At 50.3% G+C, this 27827-nt stretch overlaps 2 protein-coding genes and 1 pseudogene across 11 annotated transcripts in view; all 3 read left to right on the forward strand.

The window, feature by feature from the left end:
• ANKS6 (ankyrin repeat and sterile alpha motif domain containing 6) overlaps positions 1–9479 on the forward strand; it is a 68302-nt gene extending 58823 nt beyond the window's left edge. For 3 of the 10 annotated variants that reach the window (XR_009251553.1, XR_009251556.1, XR_009251562.1), the window contains 2 exons: positions 1386–1919; positions 8057–9479. The gene's annotated coding sequence lies outside the window, so the exon portion shown is untranslated. Of the gene's footprint in view, positions 1–1385; positions 1920–2752; positions 3807–8056 lie in introns of those variants that run through there. The other 7 variants (XR_009251558.1, XR_009251554.1, XR_009251555.1 and 4 more) reach the window with 7 other exon arrangements.
• Positions 9480–14585: 5106 nt separating this feature from the next.
• Positions 14586–27827, forward strand: part of GABBR2 (gamma-aminobutyric acid type B receptor subunit 2) — a 351377-nt gene continuing 338135 nt past the window's right edge. The window contains exon 1 of the mRNA XM_058694795.1: positions 14586–15017. Within this exon, the coding sequence (XP_058550778.1) occupies positions 14697–15017 (321 nt within the window). The 5' untranslated portion in view covers positions 14586–14696. The remainder of the gene's footprint in view (positions 15018–27827) is intronic.
• LOC131492307 (5S ribosomal RNA) lies at positions 26721–26828 on the forward strand (annotated as a pseudogene).

A 27827-nucleotide genomic window follows, 5' to 3' on the forward strand; every position in this document is an offset into this window, starting at 1 on the left:
TTTCCTCGAGACACGGCACCTGAGAAAAGTGAGAACTGAGAAATGCCAACTTTCAATTTTCTATTTACTTCCTTTCCTTACAGTTTCCTGACAGGGGCCTGGTTTGGAAACCAATTTTGTTGCATGTGTCTTTCCTTCATATTCTGCCTTGCTATTTGCAACTGTGGTGTTGTTTGTGAAGACAATGTCTAGTATGTTCTCTGGGAAGCTGACACCCAGAAAACAAAGGTTTCTTTAGCGATGAATACGCAGCCTGGGAACAGAGCAGAGAACATCTCCCTGAGACAATAGCTCAAAACTGGGCCATGGAGGGAACCTGGAGAAAAGACCAAGCTTCTTGCCCTCTCTCTGCAGTTGCACACTTAGAGAATTACAGCACAGCACAGCCAGGGGACATGACCCACCCACAGTGATAGCACTGGCAAATTGTAGGTTTAACTACATCAAAACTGAAGATTTCTTTTCATTAAAAATTTTTTTAATGTTTATTTTTGAGAGGGGTGGGAGGACAGAGCACAACCGGGGTGGGGGGTGGGGTGCAGAGAGAGAGAGAGAGAGAGGGAGACACAGAATCTGAAGCAGGCTCCAAGCTCTGACCTGTCAGCACAGAGCCCAACGTGGGGCTCAAACTCACAAACTGAAAGATCATGACCTGAGCTGAAGCTGGACGCTTAACCAACTGAGCCACCCATGCCCCCCTAAAGATTTCTTTAAAAATTTCTTTGAAGTTCATTTATTTATTTTTAAGAGAGAGATAGAGCGAATGGGAGAAGGGCAGAGAGAGAGAGAGGGAGAGAGAGAATCCCAAGCAGACTCCACACTGTCAGCACAGAGCCGAACGTGGGGCTCGAACTCACAAACCGTGAGATTATGACCTGAGCCGAAGCCAAGAGTTAGATGCTTAACCGACTGAGCCACCCAGGTTAAAGATTTCTTTCTAAATGAAGGTCACAAAGCTGATACAGAGGGAAGAGATATTTTCAATGCTTAAATCTGACAAGGGGCTCACAAGGGGCTAAGAGCTAGATTTATACAGGAACTATTTGCAAACCAGGAAGAAGCCATTTCGCAGAAGCAGAAACTCGTATAAATACATGCAGAGATGCTCAACCTCACCGGTCATTGAGAAAAACCCAAACTACAACAGCAAGATTCAATTTCTTACCCATCAATTTAAAAAATGAGAAAGTTGGATAATGCTAAGTGTTGTTAAGGATGTGGGCTGTGTGAAGCGGCACAGCCATCTGGAGAGCAGTCTGGCAGGTTTTCGTGACATTGGGTATGTGCCCACTGCGGAGCCGGCCCCAGGCTGTGTGCCCTGAGATACGTGTTCCTTGTCCTCTGCTGCTGCGTTGCTCTGTATTGAGTGGCTCTGGTCCCTGCAGGCGGTGTTTTCCAAGTTCCTTGTCAGCTGGCTCCCACTAAGAGGCACTGACGGGAAGTTGGAGGACAGAAGGGAGAAACCAGGGTATCTCTCGTCCTCTCCTCAGCCGCAGGTGGCATCTCCAAGCAGCAGCTGTGCCTCCTTCCAAGGGACTAGGACTGGTGAGTTATGACTCCAGATTTACCAGATAACCCCTCCCCTCTCTGGTCCTCCTGTAGCACTTCTCCACTGTTGCTAATTTCTGGCTGCTTCACTGTCCCCATGTAGCTTCTCAGCCTTTCCATTCTCCAAGTAACCAATTCCCTGCATGCAGGTCCCTGTGTTTTAAACACTCAAGCTGATTCTGTTGCCTGGTTAGACTGATTGACATCCCAGGATCCGCGCAGTCCCAAATCCTAGGTATGCACTTTAGAGCCACTCCCCTGCAGGTGCACAAGGAGAGATGTCTGAGAATGTCTGTCTACAGTGTTTGTGAAAATGGAGAGGTGGAGGGGGCGTGGCCACCCATTGCCAGAGGGACGGATATTGTACAAGGGTAGGTAACAAGTGACGTGTAAGCACATTGAAGGGGTGACCATGTTGGGGGGTGGGGGAGGAATGGGGACCAAGGATGAAGCGGAAAACAAAGCAGAAGGGCGTTGCATGGAATGAACGAATGATGAATGTGTCTTGAGCCGAGGAAGTCGTTAACTCAACCTCTGCAAATGAGGTTAAAAATGTACATTATGCCTTGAAAAGATGAGCGGGAAAAGGATATGATTGTCCAGGCAGAAAGCATAACGTGTGAAGGGCAGAGGCCTAAAAACGGCCTGTCCGGGGAACAGCCAGACGTGACATGTGGCCCATGGCCAGTACCGTGCCCACTGGAATCACGGAATGTCAGCTACACTCACAAGATCTTAAAGATCTGTTTAACCTCTCTTGGTATAGATGGGGAAACTGAGGTCTGGAGAGGGTCAGGGATACCCACGGTCTTGCTGTGGCAACTCATCCAGAGCCCAGGTTTCCTGACCCCATTTGGGGAATTTCTACTAAGTTCTACTAAGTTCTTCACTCTGTGCCAGGCACTGTGCAGGCCCTGGGGACACAGCCCCTGCCCTCCAGGGGTGCACTCATGGGAACAGGACAGGTACAGAGTCAAACAGGTCAAATAGCCCTGATGTGTGCAGTGGTGGCAGGGAACACCGACGGGGTAGGTGGCCCCAGTGAACTATGTCTCTCGGTGTCTATGATGGTTTGAAGTCCTCTCCCCTTGAGTCTGGGCTAGGTCTGTGACTTGCTGCCCCATGAAATGTGATGGAGGTGACATTGTCTCTGTTCTGGGCCTAAACCATAAGAGAGCCTGGGGTTTCTGCTTTTTCCTCTCAGAGTCCTGAGCTGACACATAAAAAACTGGCTACCCTCCTGGGGAAGCCTCATGGAGAGACTGTGCACAGAGGCCATGTGGAAAGGGAGAGTCTCCAAGACTAACTGGAAAGACAGAGAATCCCAAATGTGCCAGCGTCCCCAGCTGAGCCCAGCCTACAGCCAACCTGCCAACTGAATGCAGCCACATGAGTGACCAACCAGCAAGACCAGCAGAACTGCCCAGCTGAGCCCAGCTCAGATAATAGTCATAAGCAAAACGGTTGCTATTTTAAGCCACAGAATCTTGGAGTGGTTTGTGATGGCAGCAGTGGATTACCAAAACATGCAGTGTCAAGTGAATAGTGAGGGGACAAAATGAGAACAGGGTACACGGAGGGCCAGAAGGAGTGACAATGAATCTGACCAGGAGGATTCTGAGAGTCGAGCAGGAAAAAGTGAAGATGAGTCTTGGGCATCATCAGTGCATGTCAACAGACGCCCTCCAAGGACCTACTACCTGCCAGGCCCTGGGTGGGGCTGAAGAGGAGGCAGAGAAAGACAGCTGCAGCCTGGTGGGCGAGGGGTCTTGAGCACTGGCAGTGATGGTGCGAGGAGGTTGGACGTGCTCGGTGGGAGACAGGGGCTGAGCGCTCAGAAGGCAGAGGGCTTGTCTCCTTGGAGGAGTGACCAGGGAAGACTTCATGGAGGAGGTGGAATTTAATGTGGGCTCTGAAAACTGGACGTGGTTTAGAGTTAGAGGGAAAAGCTTTCCAGGCGGAGGGTATCGTGTGCACAGCGGTACAGAGCTGGGATGGTTGGTCTGTCGGGACCGGAAGCGGCCAGTACGGGAGCTGATCAGATCTCCACAATGAGGGACACTGGTCCTGCTCTGTCTTGGCTAAATCCTCCAAACACATGTATACAGAGATACTGTAACAGCAGCAAGCCCTAGTAACACTCTGGTTACGTGAGGTAGGGAGGAAATGCCCCCAAATGAGTGATATTTCTTCCAAAGTCAGTTCATGTTATCATTGTGGATTGGGAGACAAATAAATGCCTAAGAATAGACACAGAACATTAATTTTTTATTGATCATAATATCATTTTCGTGAACATTAAAAATGTAGACTTTGGCAAGAAATAATTTTCACAAAAAGAGAGAAAAGATATTTGGAAGGGTGTGGCATTTCTCCTTTCCCGTCCCTTTGATCTTCCTGCCAGCCATTTCAGGAGAATGGACCTGTTGGGGTATCATAGTGGGGGTAGTAGAGCATAGGGTAATAGGGTAGAGGGCCCTGGAGGCTTGCAGACCCGGCTTAGAATCCCAGCACTGCCCTTTTCTGGTTATAAAGTGCCAAACTCAGAGCGCAGCCCCTGGTAAAAGCCCAGCACGCTCTTGGAGTTGTTAAAATTACCCATGATCATCATTCACGCTATTTTAAAAGAAGGAAGCTGAGGCCAAGGAGCTTCCCAAGTGCCAGCACACTGGGAACAAAATGCAGTCCCCATGTCTCCTTCTTGGGTTCCCTCTGTTTCTCCTCCCTGCACCCCACCTCCCTTCCTTGCTCTTAGGGTCTGCGGCATTATGCGACAGGGGTGCTGAAGTGAGAAACATTGAACTCCAGGTCCTATGACCCTTCTGGGGTGTTTCTTGAGGACCTCCAAGGTGACAATAAATCAAACTGACTCCCTTGGAGACTCATACCAGCATAAGATAGAAGAACATGCAAGCCACGGGGGATCTTGCTAAAAGAAACAAGCAATGAGGCATCAGGTATCCATTTTTAACAAAGGGAACAGAAACAATAGGAGAAGCTAGAAAATCAACAGTTCACTTAACCTTAAACTATGGTGTGATAGAAAAGACAGGTTGGCCTCTTAAGTCCAGAATTATAGCCCCAGACCAGCAGAACTGCCCAGCTGAGCCCAGCTCAGATAATAGTCATAAGCAAAACGGTTGCTATTTTAAGCCACAGACTTAACATTGTGCTCGCTTGACATTCAGCCTAAGACTCCATTTTATCTTCTGTAAAATGGGCATAAGAATGCCTTACAGAATTATTAATGAGACCGATTAATGAGATAATATATAGAAAGGACATTGCGCCCTAGATTGTATTGAAGAGATATTCTGGGGGTACAATCTCTGAAGCTGTGTGTCTGTGCTTTCCTCTGCCAAGGGGATCCCCAGATTCTCCACAGGGTCCCTAACTCTCCCCAGATAAGTTTATGTTTTAGAGACTGAAGGGTTTTGCTTTGTTTCTAATATAAGATTAACCCTAATGTTGAAAAAAATCAAAGCATAAATAAAAAGAAAATTTCCGTGATAGTAAACAGTAGAAACCAAATGTAGTGGGGTTTTTCTTCAATCTTTTTGTTGTTTTGTTGTTGGGATTTTTTTTTAATGAACTGAGTCATCCTCTAGCTGAACGTCTCAAAATGAAAATATAAGAGGGAGAAAAATAGAACCAAAAGCAATAATAAAACAGAGAGCAAAGTGGTACAGGAAGCTTTTTTTTTTCTTTAATAAAAGAAATATATGCTCGTAGTAAACAAAAAAAAAAATCAAACAGTACAGAAGGATAGAAGGTGAAAAATAAATCTCTTTTTACCCTTCCATTACTTCTCTCTCTCGGTCCTATTAGCCAGAGGTCACTGCTCTTGACAGCAAGAAACTTTTTATTTGTTTCTTTCACATTGCAACTGATTGTATCCATCTTTTAAAGGAGAAGATGGAATTTAGAAAATTCCCAGAGGCATCTAATTTGCTAAAAGATAATGAACATCGTATAAAAGAATTAAGTGCTTTCCAAGATCCTGACAAAATAAAGATATCAATCAAAAAAACTCCCCAAAGGAAGTCCAGATGGCCATGCAATTGAACTTTATCATGCTCATCGGCCTGGCAATCTCCATGCCCTTGAAATACCCAAGAAAACCATCCAACAGAAAGCAACACCTGATACATATAGTGAATTCTTCATCAAACTGATCTAAAACTGGAGCAAATCCTATAAAGCTGTTAGCCTGTTCAGGATCCCTGATGAACGTAGGCGCAGAGTTCCTTCCAAACCAGTCTTTTATTTATTTATTTTAAGTGTTTATTTATTTTTGAGAGAGTGTGAGTGAGGGAGGGGCAGAGAGAGAGAGGGGGACAGGATCCGAAGCAGGCTCTTTGCTGATGGCAGAGAGCGCGATGTGGGGCTTGAACTCATGAACTGTGAGATAATGACCTGGGCCCAAGTCAGATGCTTAACTGACTGAGCCACCCAGGCATCCCCCAAACCAGTCTTTCAAACATAGGCACAGGTCCATCTGGAGTCAGAAGATCTTATACTTCCTTGTGCAAGATGGTGCAATACCAGGAAGATGCGGTACCATTAATCACAGCGAGTCGATCATCCCAAAGCATCTGATGACGTACACTGTATTTCCAAATTTTAGAAGCACGTGGAAAATGATAGAACATGCTGGAGTTTACTAAAATCAGCTATGGAATTTGAACAGCTGGAATGTTAAGGAAAGGGCAAAGAGTAACCGAAATATCACTAAAGCCAGATGCCGGCCTACCTGTGTCCTTTGCTATTTAATATACTATAGAGCTGGATTGGGGGATAGGGCAGAGGGAATAACTGATTTTGTTAGGAAAAGGCAAATGAAAAGGCTCACTGTTGTTATTTAAAGCTTGGAGCAAGATTGGCAGGATAGGATGTACAGCTTCCTGTCTCAGCGCGCTCCTGAAAACCAGGCCATAAATAAGATCCTTGAAAAGCAAATCATATTTACCCGATAGGAAGGATGTCATAATTGAAGCTTGCTTTGCTGATTAAGGATTTGGCATTAAATTAATCATATGTAGCCTTCCCCCTCCAAGCTGTGCCAGCCCCAGGGAAGTGAGACTCCCCCACTGTCACCTGGCCCTCCGTACCCTGGAAGGAAAGGGTAATCCTCTGCCCTTTGTGACGAACCTCATGAAGAGCCACATGGAGGGGACTTCCCCACGGCACCCCCTCTTCCCATTGTAGAAACACATGTAGAAGGCGTTCAGGTAATAATGAAAAATGCACACCTATTCATTCAACAAACCCAGATTGTGTGCTTGTGTGTGCCTATGGTCTCACATGTGGAAGAGGACACAGAGAGGTAGACTAACTATACAACGCAGTGTGGTGTCAGAGACTCTTTCTAGAATGTGCTGAGATAAAAAATGAAAAAACTGTATTTCATCGAATCTAAGACACCATTATTTTATGTATCACTGAGAAAGGAAAAAATACTGCCAATTATAAGATGCCATCAATGGCAAGGTGCATCCTGATGCTAGAGACGAATACAAATGTGGGTCTCAGAATGGGTGAAATGTGGTAATTAACTTTTAAAGAAGTGATAAGTGATACCTCTCAGCATGAGCCAAGCCTCACCATGGGAGCTGGGAGAAGGTAGCAATTACTTCTGCTGGGTGACTAGAGGAGGCATCACAGGGACGTGACATCTGATCTCAGTCGTGAAGGATTTCACCAATGGGAGGAAGAGTGGGAAGAACATTCAGGTTGAAGGAATAGCACAAGCAAAAGTTACCGAAGCAGAAAAGGGCAGGCATGATTATGGACCTGCTAATACGTCCTGAGTAGTTAGAAGGCATGGGGAGATAGAGCAGGTGCGAAGCTGGGACCACTGAAGCCAGATTGTCAGTAGCCTATAACCCCAGTCTTGGGAGTTAGTGCCCCATAGATGACAGGGAGCCATAGAATGTTTTGAGCTGTGAGGACATGATTGGAGCCAAGTGTTGGAGAGGTTTGTCTGGCAGGGTAAATGCAGGGTAGGTTGAAGGGTGAGACCAGAGGTGGGGATACAGGTGAGACTTGCAACCGACCCAGCTGGGGGCGGGTGGAGACAAAACCAAGGGGCCCCACATGGATCCACATGATCAAGTCAGATTGTGAAGGGCTAAGACCACAAGGCCATGAGAACAAAAGACCCACAATCACACACAACAATATGGATAAATCTCACAAACGCAACGTTGAGTGAGAGAAGCCAGACACAAAAGCGGACACAGGCGGTGATTCCATTTTGTACCAAGACCAAGAAAAGGCCCAGACCAATCTACAGTGTTAGCAGTCAGGACACCGGTTACCCTGAGGGAGGATAGTGACTGGCAGGGACCCAACGGGGGCTTCTGGGTGCTGGTCATGTTCTGGTTCTTGGTGCTGTTTATATGGGCGTGTTCACTTTATGAAAACTGACCTGTGAATTAAGATTTGTGCACTTTCTGCCTGTATGTTGTGGTTCGATACAGTTAACCCCCCTCTCCACACCCCCCAGTTCGGGACACAGAAACTGGAAGTAGGGGTCTAGAACGGAGGAGCCTGCAGGAACACGCAGCCACCCAATGCCAGAATGAGTCACAGTCCACTCAAGAGGCTTCCCGCAGTGCACTTGGAGCAGGTATGAGCAGATGAAGAAAAGAATGAAGAACTTTCTCACCTCTGGGCCTATGACAGAGGCACACCAGACGTATTGGTGGAGAATGACCAGCAAACAGAAATAGTGGGGCGAGCATAATTACAAGGGAAAGGAGAGGTGAGGAGAATCTCAGGGGGCACCTAGGCGCATTCAGTGAGCCCATGGAGTGCCTGTGAGGGCAGGGCGGGAAACTGTGGATGGGATCCAGGCAGAGCAACTAAGCATCCTTTGGGAGATGAGTGAAAGGGAGTACAGAGAGCGGGGGACACAACCGAGTCTGGGAGTCCTGAGAGGCTAAAAGGGTGAGGTCAGCAACATGGAATTTGGGTGTTGACCCTCAGTGGCTTTCTAGAAGTCCTGGTTTTACAAATGTGTGATCACACAGAGAAGAGAGGGATGGATGGTCCCTAGGTGTGGATGTGGGTTCACCACCAACCAGCCCAGCCACACTCACCTGTAATCGTGGCTACTAATCTGGATGCCCTTAACAGTCTGGAACATGGGGACATAATCATGAGTGAAATGTTTTGGCCCTGTTCACAGGCCCCTGCGTTAAACTGCTGGTCAGCAGGCTCAGGGAGATCTGGCTTGCTGTTCATCTGAAACAGCACAACAACAAGTCCACAGAGCGCAAACCTGGGGCTCTTAGAGGACCACAGTGTGATGTGGCTGCCAGCAAAATGCAGGTGACCCCAGACTGCAAGGACAGCAGCCCAGAGGCCTGAACACAGAGGGATGCTCCTGTTATTCTGTGTGCTTCTTGGTCCATATGGAGGGCTTGTGGTCAGTTCTGGACATCACTCGAAGAAAACCATGAGCAGACTAGTGGCCAGGGAAAGTTGAGGAACCTGGGGACATCCCTCTGAGGAAGAGGTGACTTGGTTGGGGGTGGTACACGGCATTACTTGTGAGCTGTCTTTGGTGAAGGACACCATGGATGAGGGAGAGACTCCAGCAGCAGACTGGGATCCAGAGTGAATGCCACAGCAAGGCTGACTTTGGTGGAGCACACAACCGCCATCGACCAAATAACGGCATGGGAGCCTCAGGAAGCACTGATCTTGCCACTGATCTGCTGGTATTATTACTATAATTGTTATTGCATGCCTAACAAGAGCTAAGTACTGTGTTAAGTACCTTACATGCACGTATGCATTATCTTACCAAGGGAGTTAATGATATGAAAAATGCTCAGAACAGTGCCTGGCACACGTGAGTACTCGAAGTACATTCGCTGTTGTAACTATTTAATCTTCACAATAAACTTGCTGTGAAAGAGGAATTGTTTATTCTCACTTCACAGACAAGGAAACTGAAGGTCAGGAGAGTGAGCGACTCCCCCAAAGTTGCACCACTAATGACTGGTAAGCCAGACTTTGAGCCCAGGACTACCTGCTTCCTAAAGTTTGATGAGTGGTTAGACCAGAAACTTTCCCATCTGGCCAAGGTTCTGTTCCTAAACTGTACCTCTTGTTCATTGATAACCCCCTTTGTAAAGGATCTTATTGTTTGTGAAACTTGTAAATGAGGGGGGCTTTTGGTCCCCTCGCCAGTCTGTGTCCTTTTGGAGATGCTCAGTTATGACTAAACTGCCTGCCTATGTCTGCTCGGGGCTTGTCCAGCCGATATGGAACAAGCCGATATGTCCGTCCTTCCTCTGTTGTCAAACTGACACAGAACACGGGTGGAAGGAGTGGCTCCGGGCTCTTCTGGTCAACCCCAGGTTCGGCCTCAACTCCGGAAGGGTTTAGTCATAGACTCTCCCCAGGCCAGATGCTGTCCCCTGACACCTCAGGAGGAGGGCCAGCTTCATCTCTGTTTTGGTGAGGGACCCTGGCCAAGTCATTTTACATTTTTCTGGTGTTGAGCCTCGGGGGCGTTCCTTAGTTCTTTAAGACTATTAACTTCTCAGTCATAGAAGGGCATCTTCAAGGAGAGGCATGTGGAGTAGAGAAATGTGCAGGAGTTTGGGGTCAGACAGACCGGGTTTGGGCTCTGTCACTGTCTCTGCCAAGTATCATTAAGCATGGTATTTAATCCGTCTGGACTTCAGTCTTGTAATTTGTGAAACTGGGATCCTAACACCTATTTTTCAGACAGTTGTGAAGATTAAGATGATGCATACCAAGGTGTCTGGCACAGAGTAGGTAGGTGTTTAATAAATGGCAGCTATTATTATTACTCGAACTGTGTCACCAGACCACATTTGATGCCTGAAACCCAATTTTACGGTTTAAAAAACATGCCTTGTGAGAAGAGAAAAGCGACTTAGATTCATTCAGCTAATCTTTTTTGGAGCCATCATTCATAACTTATCCATTAAAAAAAAGAACTGAAAACAAACAATGTATTTAAACAAAAAACCAGCTGAGCTACTTGGTTGAAAGAAGCACTTCAATGTAAACACGAATAGGAAATACATGGGGGAAAGAGAAGAAATACATGAGAGATGTTTGTAAGATGGCTTATGGTTTTGGGGGGGTTTTGGTTTTGTTTGAAGAAAAAAGTACAAGAACTCCTTGCTGTTGGAGCAAGAGCAGAGGCAGACATGGATGATGGGATCGATTGGGAACAGGGTGCTGGAAACTGGAGCCAGTCCCTGGGAGGAGACAGCTGCCACATGGCAGATCCCTGCCACTGGCACCAGCGTGGCAAGGGGTGTCCAGCCCTGCCTGGAAAAAGGACAGACAGCAGGGGGAAGCCTGGTTATCCTCCCAGGGTCGGGATCCTGCTCAAAGACAGCCAGATGGACCATGGAGCCCCCAACATCCTCTGAAAGAGAATGGGCATCATCTTTCAAAGCAGCCCCAGCCTCTAAGCCAGGGTTTGGAGACTGGCTTCTGGTTCTTGTGTGGAGGGAGAGGGAGTGGGAGAAAGTATTGCTAAGATGAGAATTTAAGCCATACAGACCTGGGCTGACGCTTTCTTAAGTCTTTACTGAGTCCCTTGTAAGGTAGATGAGCCTGTAAATCAGTGTTTCCCACAGTCCTAGGACTTGGCATCTGCTGATGCATATTATTCCATTAATAATGAGAAGAACAAGGGCACCTGGGTGGCTCAGTCGGTTGAGCGTCCGACTTTGGCTCAGGTCATGATCTCAGTGTTTGTGGGTTTGAGCCCCGCATCAGGCTCTGCTGACAGCTCAGAGCCTGGAACCTGCTTCCAATTCTGTGTCTCCCTCTCTCTCTGCCCCTCCCCCGCTCATGCTCTGTCTCTGTCTCTCAAAAATGAATAAACATTAAAAAATTTTAAGAAAATAATGAGAAGAACATTAACCTAACGGCTTCTGTTTGCACCCTGGTTCCTGCCCCTACATGTGGCTTATTATCAGCCTCCTAGCTGATCTCCCTGCTTCCACCTTTTTCACCTTCCCTCGCTTGTCAATGATTCTTCACTCCGCAGCCAGATTGATCCTGTTCAAATACATCGGATTGTGTCACTGTTCCACTCAATACCCTCAGTGGTTCCCCAGTTCATCAGGTGCAATCGGTCCTACCTGATCCCGGCCTGTCTTTGACCTTGGGTACTGCCACTTTTCCCTTTGCTCACTCTGCTCCAGACACACCAGCTTCCTGACTGTTCCTTGAACATGCCAGGCACACTCCAGTCTCAGAGCCTCTGGCCTTGCTGTTCCTCCACCTGGAACACTCTTTGCATGTCTTGCTTACTTACCTCTTTGAGGTTTTTGCTGAAGAGTCACCTCAGTATGTCCTTCTGTGACCCCCTGTTTCAAATTGTAGCCCCGCTCTGTCAGTTTCAACCCTCTTTCCTGCTTTATTTGTTCTCCAAAGCACTTTTCACAAGCTGACATGCTAAGATATCTCCTTACTATTTCTGTTTATTATTTCTCTCTCTCTCTCTCCACTAGGATGTAAATTTTATGAGAGCGGGGATTTTAGTTTGGCTTGTTTATTCTTGCCTCCTCAGCTCCTAGGACACTGCCCAGCACATAGTAGATGCTGTAAAACATTTGTTGAAGGAATGAATGATTATTATAAAGCAAGAGGCTGGACTCCAGCTGTAGGGGGATATTGACTCGAGGCTGGTGACCGAGGCAGAAACTCAGACCTAGGAAGCATGCCAGGAATCCAGTTATCCAAACTGAAACACAGGCCAGGGTAGGATCTGGGAACCAGAGGGATGCCCAGGCATTAAAAGTAAGCATGAGATTAGAACCTGGCCTGGAGCCAGGCCGACGGAGAGTGTTAAGCTGGTGATCTTCAGGTCAGGGCTGGTCCCAGCCACATGTCTTGGGGCCAGGTCACCCCATAAGTGGAGACAGAGGGGGCTGAAAGGCAGGTTGCCGGGCAGGGCCTTCAACCACTTAGTAAATGTCAAGCAAAGTTATCCCAGCTTTCAACTTATTCCCAGATGTAGGTGTCAGTGGATAATCCATATTGGCATGGCTTACAAGGAAAACACAAATGACTAAGGGAAAACAGGAAAATGCTCCTTCAGAGACCTGAACTGAGAAGTTGAGGAAGGGCAGATGCCTGGAACCTATGACAAGGAGGATATCTGTCATGTCAAGTGAGACACCAGCTAAGCGAGATTACCTGTCATCTGGACCGTTTTTGGTTGTGTTCGTGGAGATGCTCTGGTGAACTCTGCCCACGCAAACCCTCCAGCTATGTGCAGCTCAGGAGCGGTGTCTGCAGAAGTCTAGAAAGAGGAGTTGGGACAGAGAGAACTTGGCCTGGGTTCCCCAGAGCTGTCCAGGGTACTCTCGAGGAGTTGGGCTCAGCCTCTCCTCTCTGTCCTCATACTTCCTGATAATCTAGCCTGTGATTCAGGGCTGTCCCTACCTCACTCCAGAAGAGCAAGGCTGTGGACATCATCTGGTCCAACTCCTTCACCACATACCTAAGAGAACGGAGGTTCAGAACAATCAAAAGTTAGGGCAGCGCCCCTCCCATAGGGGAAGTTGTTCCCTATCCTGGCTCCCACTGCACTATGCACAGAGCTCCTGCTCTGGGGTCCAGTCCTACCTTGGTAGCTCTGTGTACTTGGACAAGCTGGAACCTCTCTGAGCCTTGGTGTATTCACCTGTAAAGTGAGGATGATAAATACAGTACTTAGTTCATTGAGCTGTTGTGAGGATTACATTATAAGGCATATAGGAAATGTTCAGTGAAGGTTAAACTGCCAACCTTGTTACAAGGTCGTCGATATGGTCCACAATGGCTGGTTCAAGCACAAGGATGTTTTCTCATTTGATGTCCTACTGTCTCCCCTCATTAATCACCCCTTGGGATTTTATATTTTAATGACCTACGATTCCTATTCTTCAAGCATGGAGGGGCTAGGTCAGATCACAGGACTTCTTTGCGTAAGGTTAGCCAGGGCAACCCAGCCGAGAGGGCCAAGTCGAGGGGAGCACGGATCTGCTCTGGGCGGTGATCCCACCCGGAGGGATGTTGCTGGGCAGACCCCTTTGGGAGTGGGGACGCGGGGAGGTCAAATGCCTGGAGGGGGCGGTAGCACCCGCAAGGTGTGGACCCTAGTCTCTTCTGAGGTTGGCAGGGGACGGCTTTTCAGTCTGGTGGGGAAAGTGGGGGACTCTCAGTCAAGGCCATAAGCGCCGGATACCTTAGCACCAAGGGATGTTCGAGCGCCGGTGGCATCTTTGGCCGCCCCTTCGGGCTCGGTTAGGGCCTCCCCAGACACCCGCGCGGAACAGAAGAGCATAAGGCTTCAGGTGCCTTTAGGACGCCTCCGTGGCGCGCAGTCAGCCCAGACCTTCCCAGTCAGACCTCCGAGCAGCAGTCCCAAACCACCGTGCAGGGAGCGCTCGGAGGAGCGGCGGCGGCCACTGCGCGTACCAGCACGCAGTCCACGTTCCCCCAACCCCCGTGCCCCGGGCGCTCGGGTCCCCCGCGGTCCGCGGACATCGGCCGCCCGCGCGGCGGAGGGCCGGGGGCGCGTGTGTGCGTGTGCAGGAAAGGCGGCCCTCCCCGCGGCCGCCCCTGCGCCAGCGCCTCCCCCTCCCCCGGCGCGCACGGCCCGTCCCCGTCCCCGGAGGCGGCCCGAGCCGCCGCGGAGCAGCTTCGCCTTCGCCTCCCGCGTTTCCTGCCGCCCGCCCTCCCCCGGCCAGGCTCCAGGGGCTGCCGCGGAGCGGCTCCCGGCGGGAGAGCGGCTCAGAGCGCGCACGGGGGCGGGCGGAGGCGGCCTGGTTCGCGGTGGCCGCGCCGGAGAGAGGCGCGCGCGAAGACGCCGGCCCCCCTCTCCGCGTTTGCTCTCTCGCTCCCCGCCTCCCGCACTCCGCTCGCTCCCACCCCTTCCCGGCGTGATTGATCCGTCACGGGCGCCGCCGCTGCCGCCGCCGCCGCGGCCGTTCTGAGCCGAGCAGGAGCCGGAGCCCAAGCCGGAGCCGGGGCCGGGGCCGGGGCCGGGACCGGCGCCATTGCGCGGGCGCCGCGGGGAGAGCTTGGCGCGGGGCGGCGGGCCGGGCCAGGCCATGCGGGCCGAGTGAGCCGGCGCCCGCAGCCCGCGGCGCGGCATGGCTTCCCCGCGGAGCTCCGGGCAGCCCGGGCCGCCGCCGCCGCCGCCGCCGCCGCCCGCGCGCCTGCTGCTGCTCCTGCTGCTGCCGCTGCTGCTGCCGCTGGCGCCCGGGGCCTGGGGCTGGGCGCGGGGTGCCCCCCGGCCGCCGCCCAGCAGCCCGCCGCTCTCCATTATGGGCCTCATGCCGCTCACCAAGGAGGTGGCCAAGGGCAGCATCGGGCGCGGCGTGCTTCCCGCCGTGGAACTGGCCATAGAGCAGATCCGCAACGAGTCGCTCCTGCGCCCCTACTTCCTCGACCTGCGGCTCTACGACACCGAGGTGAGTGTCCGGCAGCCCGCGCCGTCGGGGATGTAGGGGGCGGTGGGTGAGGGAGTGCGGAACCGAGGGAAGCTTTGGCCCTTGGGCAGAGCCCCGATCGAGCCACCCGTGCCTGCCGAGGGCACCGCGGGCTGGTGCTCAGTGCTCACCCCGGAGTCCTTCTGGGCTTGGCTGGCACAGCTGGTACCAAGATTTGCTGAGCCTCTCTCTCCTCTGGGATTTTGTCTATGTGTGTGTTGGTGTGGGGGAGGTGGGTAGAAGACTGGGGTTTCCTTTGACCAGAGAAGGAGTGTCGAACGTGGGGACAGGACCCTCTAAAAGGCCTGCAGGGGTTGCCTGTCCAGGTCCCGTTGGTGGGGATGTGGACTGCCGGGTGGGAGGAAGACGCGCATCGACCGCAAACTGGGCCACCCGGGGCCAGAGAGGCCGAGTCCTGCTCGCGGGCCCCCGGGAGAGCCCGGCCGCGCTTTGAGGTCTGGAGGGCTCCGGGACCCGAAGGGCCAGAGCGCGCAGGAGGGCTGGGCGCGTGGTGCGCGCTGGCGGCTCGGAGCCCGCACCGCGCGGGCAGGTGTGGGGCCGCTGGTTCTGGAAGGCTGCTGCCTGAATGTGCCCGGCGCTGCCTGCAGCCGGGGCGGTTTAATGGGGAGACTCCCCCTCGGTTTAGTTGCTCAGAGAGTGCCCTGAGCAGGTCTCGCTGCGGACGAGCGGGGGTGTCCGGCGGCGCCGCTGCTGTTGGCTCTGCGACTGCAGGCGCAGTTTCTCCCGGCGCAGACTTGAAGCACGGACTTGGAGCGCAGCAGCGGGCTGGCCCTCCCGGCCTCCTCCGAGGGGAGCCGCAGAGCCCAGAGCTTCGCATCCCAAGCCCCCTCCTCACGCCCGCAGCTCGGGTTCTGGCTGAAGCCCAGCGCGGACCTTCACCGTCTGCAAGGCTGCCGGCGTCCGCCAAGGGGGCCTGGAGGAGCGATCGCCCGCCTCGCGAGGTCGGGTTTGCGAGTTTTTCTGGACTGAGGGAGCCCCTACGCTCCCGCCGCCGTGAGACGCGGCCTGAAGGGGGCAGTGATTTCCTGTGCAGTGCGCTCTGTTGGCGCCTTCAACACCGCGCCGAGAAAGCCTGGCCCGGAGCTGAGCTTGACCCTGGCTTCCCGGAGCTCCCTGGGAGCTTCTGCTCCAGCCCAGGTGCAGAACCTTTAGAGAGGAGGTTCATGCTGCCGCGCTGACCATGCAGTCTAGGCTCCGCTGCTTTCCTGTTTGACCCCCCCCCCTTTTTTTTTGGTCCCCTGAGAAAGAGCAGAAATCTGGATTGCATCTTATTCCCCGCCTCCCCCCACCTTCACTGATGAACCAGCCTGCTCTGCGCTGTAAATAAAAGGTGAAGGAACGGGTGGCAGTTGGTGGCGGTGCGCACAGGCTGCTGCAAGCGGAGAGGCTCCCTCTGCCCCGGGAGGATGCAAGCTGGGTGGCTGAGCAGAGCTAACCCGGTGTGGAATTATTTCTGAATGACATTCCCATCGCCCTCATCTTTGCCCTAACATTTCAAGTTGTCTGGGGTACCTGTCTGGCACACATAAATGGACACGGCAATGCAATTGTATCGAGGCATGCCCTCTCCCCACTGTTTCTGTTGCTTCCAGATATATTCTTTCAGAAGGGACAGGAGAGAGCCGGCTCTTTGGAGACAGACACATTTGTAGATAGGGCAGCCCCGCTTGCATCATTACTAAATATTGTCAGCTGCATAATGTTTTCATCATCAATTTATTCTCTTCAGAAAGCTTCCCTGAAAGAGATTTCACATTAGCTTGTTTGTGGCAGCAAAGGGATGGGTGCTTGGTTTCAGGGTGCGGGTTGAAGCTTTTACATTTATTTTTCAAGTGCGTCTTGATGACTTTGTGAGTGAGAGGGCCCAAAGTCGAGAGAATGAGGCTTCTTAGTTGGTGGGAAGATGCAGGAGGCCACGGAAAGGGGGCACGGGGTAACCTCAGAGCATGGGCTTTGGGGTGGGTCAGACCTGGGTTCCAGTCAGGCACCAGTTGTCTCCCTGCTGGGTGACCTTGAGTGGGGTATGTAATCTGTCTAAGCCTAGATTCTCACATCTGGAAAAGTGGGGTTGTTATGCGCACTCTGTAGGGTGGTGATGTGATGCTTAAGGGGAGGGGGATATCAGGCCTGCATGGAAAATGCCTTGAGCTGGCAGGCCCGGCAGCCAGGGCTCTGTCTGGCATGCTGTAGGCACCAAGGAAATGTTTCCTGCCTCCCTTCCTTCGTTTTCCCCTGGCCTGGATCCATAATAAGACATTGCTGCTTTAGGTGTGATCAAATGGCCACAACGAAATATTAAGACCATTCGTTTTGTTTTTCTCACTTTGGAAGTCTCATGTAGAGTCAGTGAAGTGATCACCAGAAAGAAAAAGAATTCTGGCTTACAAGCAAACATGTATGTCACCTCCTGCCCTGAGGGGTCATGTTTGCCAGAATGCCCAGGTGATATAATACTTAATTTTTTTCAAGTGGCCCGTCTTCAGAGTGCAGGTACTTTCTTGCTGAGCTGAAGTAAAAGGGATTATCAGCGTGGGTAATTGCAGCAAAATCCACAGTGATCTGAAGGGTGTTTGGGCCTGCGTTACAGTGTCCTGGGCCTGTTTTCTTCGGATGGGCCATCTTTGCGGATTGTGTATACTCCCTAATCACTTCCTGGCTGTGTCACTTGTCTGTAGACTTGGACACAAGATGGATGTGGTGAATGGATTTTGGCTGGCTTTGCTGACATCGGCTGTTGTCAGTGGCCAGAGACTGTGGGCAGCCAGGATGGACCTTTGTCCACACAGCCTTCAAAGAGATGGAGATTTACCAAGTAATGGGTTAATCTGATCACTGGGAGAGCCTGTCTCAATAAAGGAGCCTCCTGCACGGATCTCTGTCGATTGACTCTCTTACTGTAAATAGAATAGCAGTAGAATATTCAAAGCCCCACTTAGTGGCCTTGTGTTTGTAAAAAGGAAACATTCCAAGGGAGCATCTGTGAGTTAGGACCTCTTTTCTCTGCTGCAGATAAAGTCATTTTGGCAAATACTCTTTTATGTATTCCAAAGTAGAGTTGAGTATATACAAACACAAGCGGGACAACTGAATATGCAAATAAAAGGAAGCAGCAGATACCGTTGGGAAGCATGGAAATTACTATACCAAGAACCTGGGTTACTGTAATTTTGAGTATTAAGTTTTAGCTCTGAGCTTCCTGGCAGTCAAGGTAAAAAGGTAAAAATGGTGGGTTACATTACTTACATGTTTCATTAAAAGATTCTGAAGGACAGCGTCTTTTTAAAAAAGTTTTGCAGGAGATTCAGAGTCTTCTTCACATGGTTGTTTCTCATTCTTTGGGAGCTGTGTTAATTAAATAATAACCAAGGAATCCGTTAAGAAATAATGTTGGCTTTTCTAATTTCGTTAAAGTAATGTGCATCTTAGAAAAATTGAAAATTAGAGAGGAGCATGAAGAAAAATAATATTTGCTCATAATCCACCTATACAGAGATAATTATGCCTAATAATTAGCATTATTCTCTTCCAGTCGCCAGTTTTCACTATTTTATGTACTTGAAATCTTGCTCTGTGTGCACTTTTATATTTTGTTTCATTAAGTTAACATTATATTATGGGTACTTCCCCATGTTCTCAGTTACAGTTTAGTGGCTGTATACTGGTCTGTCCTGTGGGTACACCATAAATATTAAGTCATTCCCCTACTGTTCAATTTATATGTTTTCCCACTTGTTACTATTTTAAATAATTCTGTAATAAACTTAGGAAACATTCAGGGAGCCAAAGGAGTACATTCTAGGTGCGCACCTCTCAGGAAGTCTACCCTGATGCAGGGATCCAGCTTCGAAAACCCAGAGAAAATCTAGTGATAGGTGAGCATGACCTTTTCTTGAGCCGCTTTGCCAAATCCGTTGTCTCATTCACTGTGCTTTAGAAAGGGCCCAAACAACTGTTGGATGGAGGCTGAGCTTTTCAAGGATGTCTGAGTACAAGTCTGCAGGCATTAGGGGAGCGCCTGCTGTGGTTGCTGGTGCCTCAGAAGGGGGCCAAGCCCAGCCCTGGGTTTGAGAGAGGAGCCGGTGCACAGGGGAGAACAGGGCAAGCACATATTTGTCATTTCCAAGGTAAGATAGAAAGTGATCATGGTAATGACTGCACAGTTCTATGACTATTCAAAAACCACAGAATCATACGCTTGAAAAGAATAAATGTTGTGATATATGAATGCTATTTCAATGCAGCTGTTTTTAGAAATAAAAGAATATAAAATTAACCCTTTTAGGATCAGACTGTCTCTTCTCTTGTGGTTATAGCCCCACTACCCAGTATGGCACCTGGCCCTTAGGAGGGGAATTGTTTAGGATTCATTGCAAGTGAGAGAAACCCCCTGTTAACTGGTTCACATGACTGAAAAATCCTGGAGTGGGCTGTATTCATATTCAGGCATGGCTGAATCCAGGGACTGAAAAAAAAAAAAAAAAAAATATATATATATATATATATATATATATACACACACACACACACCCCTACATATATATATATATATATATATATATATATATATATATATATATATATATATATATATATATATATATAAAATTTATTGTCAAATTGGTTTCCATACAACACCCAGTGCTCATCCCAACAGGTGTCCTCCTGAATGCCCATCACCCACTTTCCCCTCTCCCCGCCACCATCAACCCTCAGTTTGTTCTCAGTATTTAAGAGTCTCTTATGGTTTGCCTCCTTCCCTCTCTGTAACTTTTTTTCCCCCTTCCCCTCCCCTCTGGTCTTCTGAAGTTATGTTTTTAAAAAAATGTCTCTCTCTGTCTCTTGGCTCTGATTTCCTCTGTGTTTGGCTTCACTCTCAGGCAGGCTCTACCTATGTGGTGGCACAGGTGGCCCCTACCAGCTGCACATTTACACACTCCCAGTTTTGAAACTCCAGTAGTGTTTCTTTCCCAAATGTTTCAGCAAAAGTCCCAAACTCAGCTCTCATTGGCTTGAATTGGGTCATGTGCCCATCCCTGCGCCAATCACATGACACTGATGGGTCTGGGACATCAGCTAGCCTTTCATGGAGGGAGAGGGCAGCGAGGTCAGCCCTGCCTAAACACATGGGTGGGGAGTGGAGAAGAGATGATTCCTTGAAGGACATCAGAGGCTGTTAAAGGTGTGGATGCCGGGGGGGGGGGGGGGCGCTGATCACAGATATCCATAAAGGCAGGCATGTGGCAAACACTACATTCAAGAAAGAAACCAGAGATGCTAAGGGCATTAAGAGAAAGGGAAGATCATATCTAGGTCAAGAGAGGCTTCCTGGAGGAGGAGAAGTCAAGGTGGGGCTGGAAGGGCAAATATAATGTTGACACAGAGAAGCAGGGACTCAGAGAAATGGAGGTTCGATCCCAGGAAGGATCCTCAAGATCAAAGGATAGAAGTGACAAAGTGTGAGGTTTGGGGATCACTGACTTGTTGTTTTCCCCTGAGCGGCGGGCTTGTGGAGGGATAGGTGGCCTAGTGGTGGGTGTGGAAGGCCTTGAATAACATGTCAAGAAGGCTGGACTTTATTCTGGAACTGTGATGTGCCATGTGTGGGTGGTGGTTTTGAACATGGATGTGACATGATCAGGGCCAGAGGGAATGCAGCGTTGAGATGGTAGACAGATGAGCCTGGAGACAGAGAGGCCAAGAAGCTACTCCAGCAGTTGAAGGGAAGAGATGCTGAGGCTTGAGCGGAGGTGGAGAGGCAGGGTGAGAGCTCTTGGAGGGGAATGGGCAGCACTGAGACCCGATGGGGCTGGAGGGGCAACAGAGAGGGATCCATGGAGGGATCGAGTGGGTGGGTCTGGCGGGCAAGAGTCACTGATTCCAGGCACTGCATTGTAGAGGAGCAAGGGGAGAGCGTCCCTGTAGGGGTGAGGCTGAGCACAGAATGCCTAATTCCCTCTCCAGACCCCTCAGCAACCTGAGCTCCTGACACCTGTTGGATGTGGTCCTCAATGTATCAGGAGACCTGGGTTTGTGTCCCTGTTGGGTACCACTTATCTGCTTGGTGACCTGGGGCAAGCCACTTTGCCTCCATTTCTTCATCTATAAAATGGGGCTAACAAATGAGACCACCCTGGGAAAGTAATCAAATCAATGCTTGGTACACCGTGAGTGCCCAGTAAATATTCGCTGCTATATTGTCATTGTTGTCACTGTCATTCCTGTACCATATGGGGACAACTATGCTGATCTCACGGGGCTGTAATAAGGAATACATATCACGGATATGGAACCTCATGACATGATATAAATTTAAAGCAGTGTTATCTGTAATCTTGTTTTCCAATGCCGTGTTGCTGAGGGGGTGTTAGAGAAAGAGGATGCGAGCACCTCCACGGCTACCGCAGACACTCCCAGCCTCTGCCTCAGTGCCCTAGTGCGACACACTCTCATTGGTAGAACTTTCTGCCAGGCCCTGTTCTAGGCTCTGGGACACAGCAGCAGATGTGACACAAACCCTGCCCTCGAGGAGCTCACGGTCTAAACAGGTGGTCAGGGAGACAGAAAGCATCGCACATGGTGTGAGCCAACCACGGTAGGGGTCAGCGGAGGACGCTGGGGAAGGCGTCCCCCTTTCGGAGGCACCTGTTTGGTCGTTCCCCGTGTCCGGTTGTGAATGTAAGTGGCTTCTCATTGCTTACTTTTTTGGTTATTTATTTTGATTGTAGGCAGGTGAGAAAATTAAATGGCATGGTTCACCCAAAGAGCATCTGTATTCATCTGCTCCTTAATTTTGTTCTCATTCTGCAGGCTTATGTAACGATGTGCCGTGAGGCTGGTGAGATGCCTTTCTCTCTTGTCCCTTTCTAGGAACAAGCAGGTGCATCAGGCTGAAGCCATGGGAGTGGGAGCCCCAGATGGGGTTGGCGGTCTGGGCTCTGGTGCTAGGTTAGTTGTTAAGACCACGGGGAAGTTCCCGCTTCTCTCTGCAAATTGTAGCAGGCTTGAGGATCTCTGCCCCATTGTGAGCACTGTGAAAGCAGGTGCTGAGTGTGTCTGGCTCCCTTGTGGTCCCTCCAGGCACAATCTCAGAGCCAGGCATAGAGCAGGAGCTCAATAAGTATTTATTGAACAAACCAATAGATCTAAAAGCCTGGAACCCAGCTCTCTGGCCGTAAGAGGATTAATGGGCATAGTTTTAACAAATTGAGGAGGTGCTCTGAATGCCAAACCATGTGGGGTGAGCTTCCTGCTTGCTCTTTATTTAGTTGTTCATTTGGGTTCTTGTTATCTGGTACTTTCAGGGTCCCCGTAGTTGTGGAATGCAAAGGGGAAAGGTTATTTGTTAGATGTTCCAATAGAATACGTGCAAAGCTGATGTCATCCTCCTGTCCCCTGACAAGCATACATAGCATCTTCCAAGATACACCAGAACCGAGGACACAAATACTTGCCAGCATCTGAGAACTATTATGGTTTCAGATGGGTTTATCGGAGCAGTCCTCTAAACCGGCAGTTGGTGGGTGTAGGAATCAGGTTGCCATAGCCCATTCCCACCTCCAGGGAGCATGAGAGCCGACAGAGGCTGGACTGGGCTCTGGTCCTAGTAGAAATTGCAGGAATGGAGCCAAGCCATCAGCCGGGGCAAGCCAGGTGCCCTAGCAGCAGGTCTGGGTATAGTGAGTGAAGAGGTGTCCTGGGATCCTCTCAATTGCAAGACTTACTCCAGGCTCCCTGCTCCTGGGCAAGATTGACTTTCTTTTTTAGAGGTGACCATCTTCCTGATCTGGTTTTGGTCTGGATCCCAAATCAGATAACCGAGTTCATTAGTGTTAGAATCATGTGCAAAACAAGAGTAAATCCGTTATGAGATGAGCTCGGGGGCCTGAGAATTCTTGAGTAAAGGGCATGAACGTGGTGACACCTTTTGGGGGCTGATTGGGGAATTCTTTTGCCAGTTTTCTACTTTTCCAGTCTTTTTGAATAGTCTCCAACGGTGGAAGGATGAAGTGTCATTGTCATCTAGAAAATTGGTGGTGGATCCAGAGTACTGAGTAAATGGATTCATCTGTCTTCATCAGTGCCCACGTTGCGCAGCTGCTGGCTAAGGCAGACCCCTCTCCTGCCACTTGGCAAGGACATCATCAGTCACCATTCAGATAAAATCTAGCCAAAGAAAGATTCTGTGGAGTGATGCATTATTGTTGCTCTCATGGCGCAGGGTCAGGAGGGGGCAGAGAGAAAATGATATTTTCACACTCTGCTTATGATCCACTTGACTTTGTTCAGAGGGAACTGATTTTGAAAGCAACAGCCATCCTGATAATAATCACTATATTATCCAAATCACTTTGTTTCTAGGACTACCCATTCACTGAAGCTTTTCTGAGAATGCCCAGAAATGTTTCAGGAAGTTAACTGGCGGACAGGGACCCAGAAGCCCACTCCAGGGCATACGGTCAGAGCATCATGCTATGGTCCTGGGCTGGCTCAGCAGGCCTTCGACTTTGACAGGAGAAGTGGCTCGCCTGTCACTCTACTCGGTGTCCTCTGGGGGCCCGGCTGACGCCTCTGAGCTCCTTGCTGGACTCTGTGAGTCCCAGAAACATTGGCAAGCCCTTGGAGAGCTGCTAATCTTGTTACAGAAACAGGAAAAGGAAATGGAGACGTTTCTTTGCAAGTGTGTATGTAGGTGCAGAGGGACTACCACAGCAGCCATAACTCACCTTTACCCTGCGCTGAGCGTGTGTCGTCTCTGTGTCGGGTGCTTTGCATCACTGGCTGATGTAATCCTCTCAACGAGGTGATGAGGTTGGTACCATCCGCGCCTGCACGGCACAGGTGAGGCGTGGTGAGGTCACGTGACTTACGGAACCCGGCAGCCAACCAGGTGGTGAGCTGGGATTTCAGTCCGGGCGGCCTGACTTGGATGGCTCCTGCGTAAGCACCCGGGGAACGGCGTCTTCCTGTAGTTTTCTTACCTTCCTCCCATAAAGGCAAGTGGCACGTGTTGTCAGTAGCTGATGCTTTTTTATTTTATTTCCGCAAACTTCACCCAACCGCTCGTCTCTCTGTCTAACTCGGCCCCACCCTCTCCCATTTCCTTGTCCACCCACTCAGTCACACACACAGCCCGGCTGCACTCTCTCCTCACTTCTAGCACGTCTGTCTACACACCTGGCTCGCAGAGATCCACGCTCTGCTTCCCTTGCACCTGCGGAGCTTGTCACCTCCTGTAGTGTTTACTTGGGGTGTCAGTGTTTGTGTCTGTGTGTGTCTCTCCCGGATCACCTCGCAGGAGCAGTGCTGCTTCCGTTACGCTTGGAGCTCAGTGCCAGGCCTGGGGCTGGGTGCGGGGCATGCGCGGATGAACCCACAACAGCCGTGCCCTCAAAGGCAGGCAGCAAGGCCTCCTGGGATCATTACCTAGCAGCATGAGAAGGGCGATGGATCAGGCCAGGGGCAGGTGCAGGGGCTGCCCCCGAGGAGCAGAGGACAATTAGGACTCTGATCAGGCGGCCTCCTTGCCTCATACCCTGCAGGAACTCAGCTTGTCCTGGGGGTAGGATCAAAACTTCCCCTGTGGCTTCAGAGGCCCTGCAGAGTCAGGCCCACCCACTCCCCAGCTTTGGTGCTGCACGCTGTCCCTTCTCACTCTGGGCCTAGACATGTGTCCCGTCAGTTTCTCAGGTGAGTGTGCCCTCCTCTACCCCGGCCCACACAGGGCCTTTGCACTAGCCGTTGCACTGTCTGGAACACTTTTGCCACCTGTCTTCATCTATTAGATACCAGCTCAAGTAGGCTTTCTCTATCCTCCCTGATTGGGAAGAATCCCCTGCCCTGTTTTCTCTGAGAACTACAAACCTTTCCTTTCTAGTGCCTACCACGATGGCAATTTTACGTTTGTTGGACTGTTTGATCCCTGTCGGGCTTCCCTGTTCCTCCAGGGGACCATGAACTCTGTAAGTGCAGGGGCTGTTCTGTTTTGGCTCACTGTAGTGCCCAGTAGTTTCTGGCACCTAGTCAGTGCTCAGCAAGTATCTGTGCCACAAATGGATGAGGGCGGAAGGATTCCTGGGGCCAATCTGCATCTTCAGATGTCTTTCTGTGTGTTTTCCAAGGCCTGTGCTGTGTCGGGGAGTCGGCTGGGCACTGTGGAAAGCCCGTAACGTTTGGAATCGGACGATGTGCGCGCGTGTGCTGGTGCTGCTCCCCCGAGCCTCGGACTGTCATCTGTGGAATGGGGATGCCATTGTCTCAGAGAGCTAATTTGAAGGTTGATGTAGAACATTCACATAAACCACTGAGCACACAGGGCACATGCAGTGGGCATGCACTCAATTTTACTCTCACTTCATTACAATGTATATGAACATGTGAAATGCTTTGTTGTCACATTCAGTGGGGGACCGTGTGTTTAAGGCCAACGAAAAAGAGTGTTATCTGTGTGTGAGTTTCATTGAGTGGGTTTTCTATGTGGTTGTTTCCAACCCCATTCATTCCTAGGAGGATTTGACATACTGAGAGCTCGGTGGTGAATTTCCCTGGCCCTTGGGACCAGGCTGTTGTTCCTGGTGAAGTCCTCATAGTTCTGTGTTGTCACTGCTGGCTGCGAGCTGGGCCAGCCCATGAAGACAGGCATGTCATCTGTTGGACACCTGCCATGTCCCAGTGCCCAGCACAGAGCCTGTAGGCACTCGGTGATATCTGTGAGTGGATGAAGGTGTCTGTGTCCGAGCACCTAGCATGGCCCCTGGCACATTGTAAGTGCTTAACAAATGTTGCCTGCTTGAATGGTGCTAAATACAAAGTAAAATATAACAATTTTGGATAAAATCACAGCTGAGCCTCTAAATGGTGCAGAGGGAGAAGACGTTATCAGGCATCTGTGAGGAACGGATTGCTTCAATTGAATAGTGGATTTGAAGGCAAGAGAGAAATGTCCTGGTGTTCCTGTGTGATGAGACACATTTCCCTTTAGGCTTACGACAGCTCTTTTAGCTTAGAGGGCAGGGCAGTTCAGTGAGAAGGGCTCTGCAGTCCACATGGATGTCCTGTCTCTGATACTCGGTGGTGAAGGACCTTGAACTAGTCATTTAACTTTTTACACCTTAGTTTCTATTATCTATAAAGTGAGAATAATAATAATGCCTGCCCTGCTCCTCCATGGAGAGGTAATTGTGTGAGGGGGGGAGGGCAGAGAAAGGGAGGGAGAGAGGGGAAGAGAAATAGATTAAGTGAAAGGGTTTACAAAAGTTATAAAGAGTTACAGATGTAAGATATGCCTGAAACTAAGCACAAGGAGTAATTAATTCTGGGTTGTTCTCCCAGGGCCTTTGGCTGTTTCCAATAACATCTTTATAAAAGACACTGAGATGTTGTTCACGCGGGTGATTCATTCAACTTCCTAATAAAGAAGGAAGGCATAGTATTTGATTATAACAGTGTGAAAGCAGATAGGCAGGGGGCTGAGGTTTTCTGACCCTAGCTGGTACTCTTGCAGAAGCATCTAGAACAAGAGGTAGTTAACATGTCTTCCTCTCAACTGTCAGATGTCTTGGGTCATCAGAAATCGAGTCCTCCATCCTTGGCAGGTGTCACATGCAAGACCATCCAAAGCCAAACTGTGTAACGAGGGGTCCCAGTGTAGAAATGTGGGGGCATGGTGTCTACGGCCATACCACCCTGAACGCACCCGATCTCGTCTGATCTCGGAAGCTAAGCAGGGTCGGGCCTGGTTAGTACTTGGATGGGAGAAATTTGGGGGCATGGGATTGAAGGCTGTTTGCTATAAGAAGTAATTTGGGGTCCAGGCCAGCAGTGGGAGCCCAGCGCTCCAATCAGAGAGGGGGTTGCAGGTTTGGGGGCAGGGGCAAAGCCTGGCACACCAGCTTGAAATCTGAAATGCCAGACCTGGCTAATCCTTGGTAGCACAGGAGTGCTGAGCTAATAGTATTTATTTTCTCCAGAAGAGCTTTGACTCTCCCCAGCAAATGTAAGGGTATTCAGTTCATACCTGAAGAGTGCTGGGCCAGGCAGTGTGGAGAGGAGCGTGTGACTTGAGAAGTTCAGGGGTCCTGGTAGCCCCCAGCTGCCACATCCTACAGGTTCCTGTGGATGCTGGGTCTTCAGATCATCGATTGGCTTTGCTCTGGCTGCTCATGGTCCTCTGGAAGCCGTGGCCTCGACTGACCCTAATTCTAGCCTTGTGGCTCCACGGTGGCGAAAACCGAGGGACACATTCTTGCTGAGGTCCTTCCATGCGCTGGCTTTGTGCCAGGTGCTTTCCCACGTGCACCCGAGGAGGCAAGGTGTCCTAGAAAGAGCTTGGTCTTTCAGCCAGAGAGGCCAGATCCAACCCTCAGACCTGCTGAGTGACCTTGGGTGGTCACTTCTCCCAGCACCTCCCTTCTCTGTTGTGTAACATGGAGGTTTGATAGCAGACAACTGGTGTTATTTTGAGGACTAAATAAAAGTGTATGGTGCCCAGCGGGTGCTCCACAGATGCCACAGAGTGGAGGTACCCAGGGGGTATAGGACACACTTCTGTCCTGGTGTATGGTCAGGGCAGAAAGTTGCATGACTGGCCTCTGAGAGTGGCTGTGGTTTCCGAGGGTGAGGACCTCTGTTGTGTTTAAGTTTGGCTCATCTGGAAGGCCCCGTCACTGAACACTTGGAAGGCTGGACACTTGCAGTTGGGGGAGGAATCACTAGAAGGAGGTCCTGCTCTGGTCTGGCTCTGTACTCAGATGACATTCTAGAAGCCCCTTCCTT

The sequence above is a fragment of the Neofelis nebulosa genome, chromosome 12 (assembly GCF_028018385.1).
Source record: "Neofelis nebulosa isolate mNeoNeb1 chromosome 12, mNeoNeb1.pri, whole genome shotgun sequence".
Taxonomy (NCBI): domain Eukaryota; kingdom Metazoa; phylum Chordata; class Mammalia; order Carnivora; family Felidae; genus Neofelis; species Neofelis nebulosa.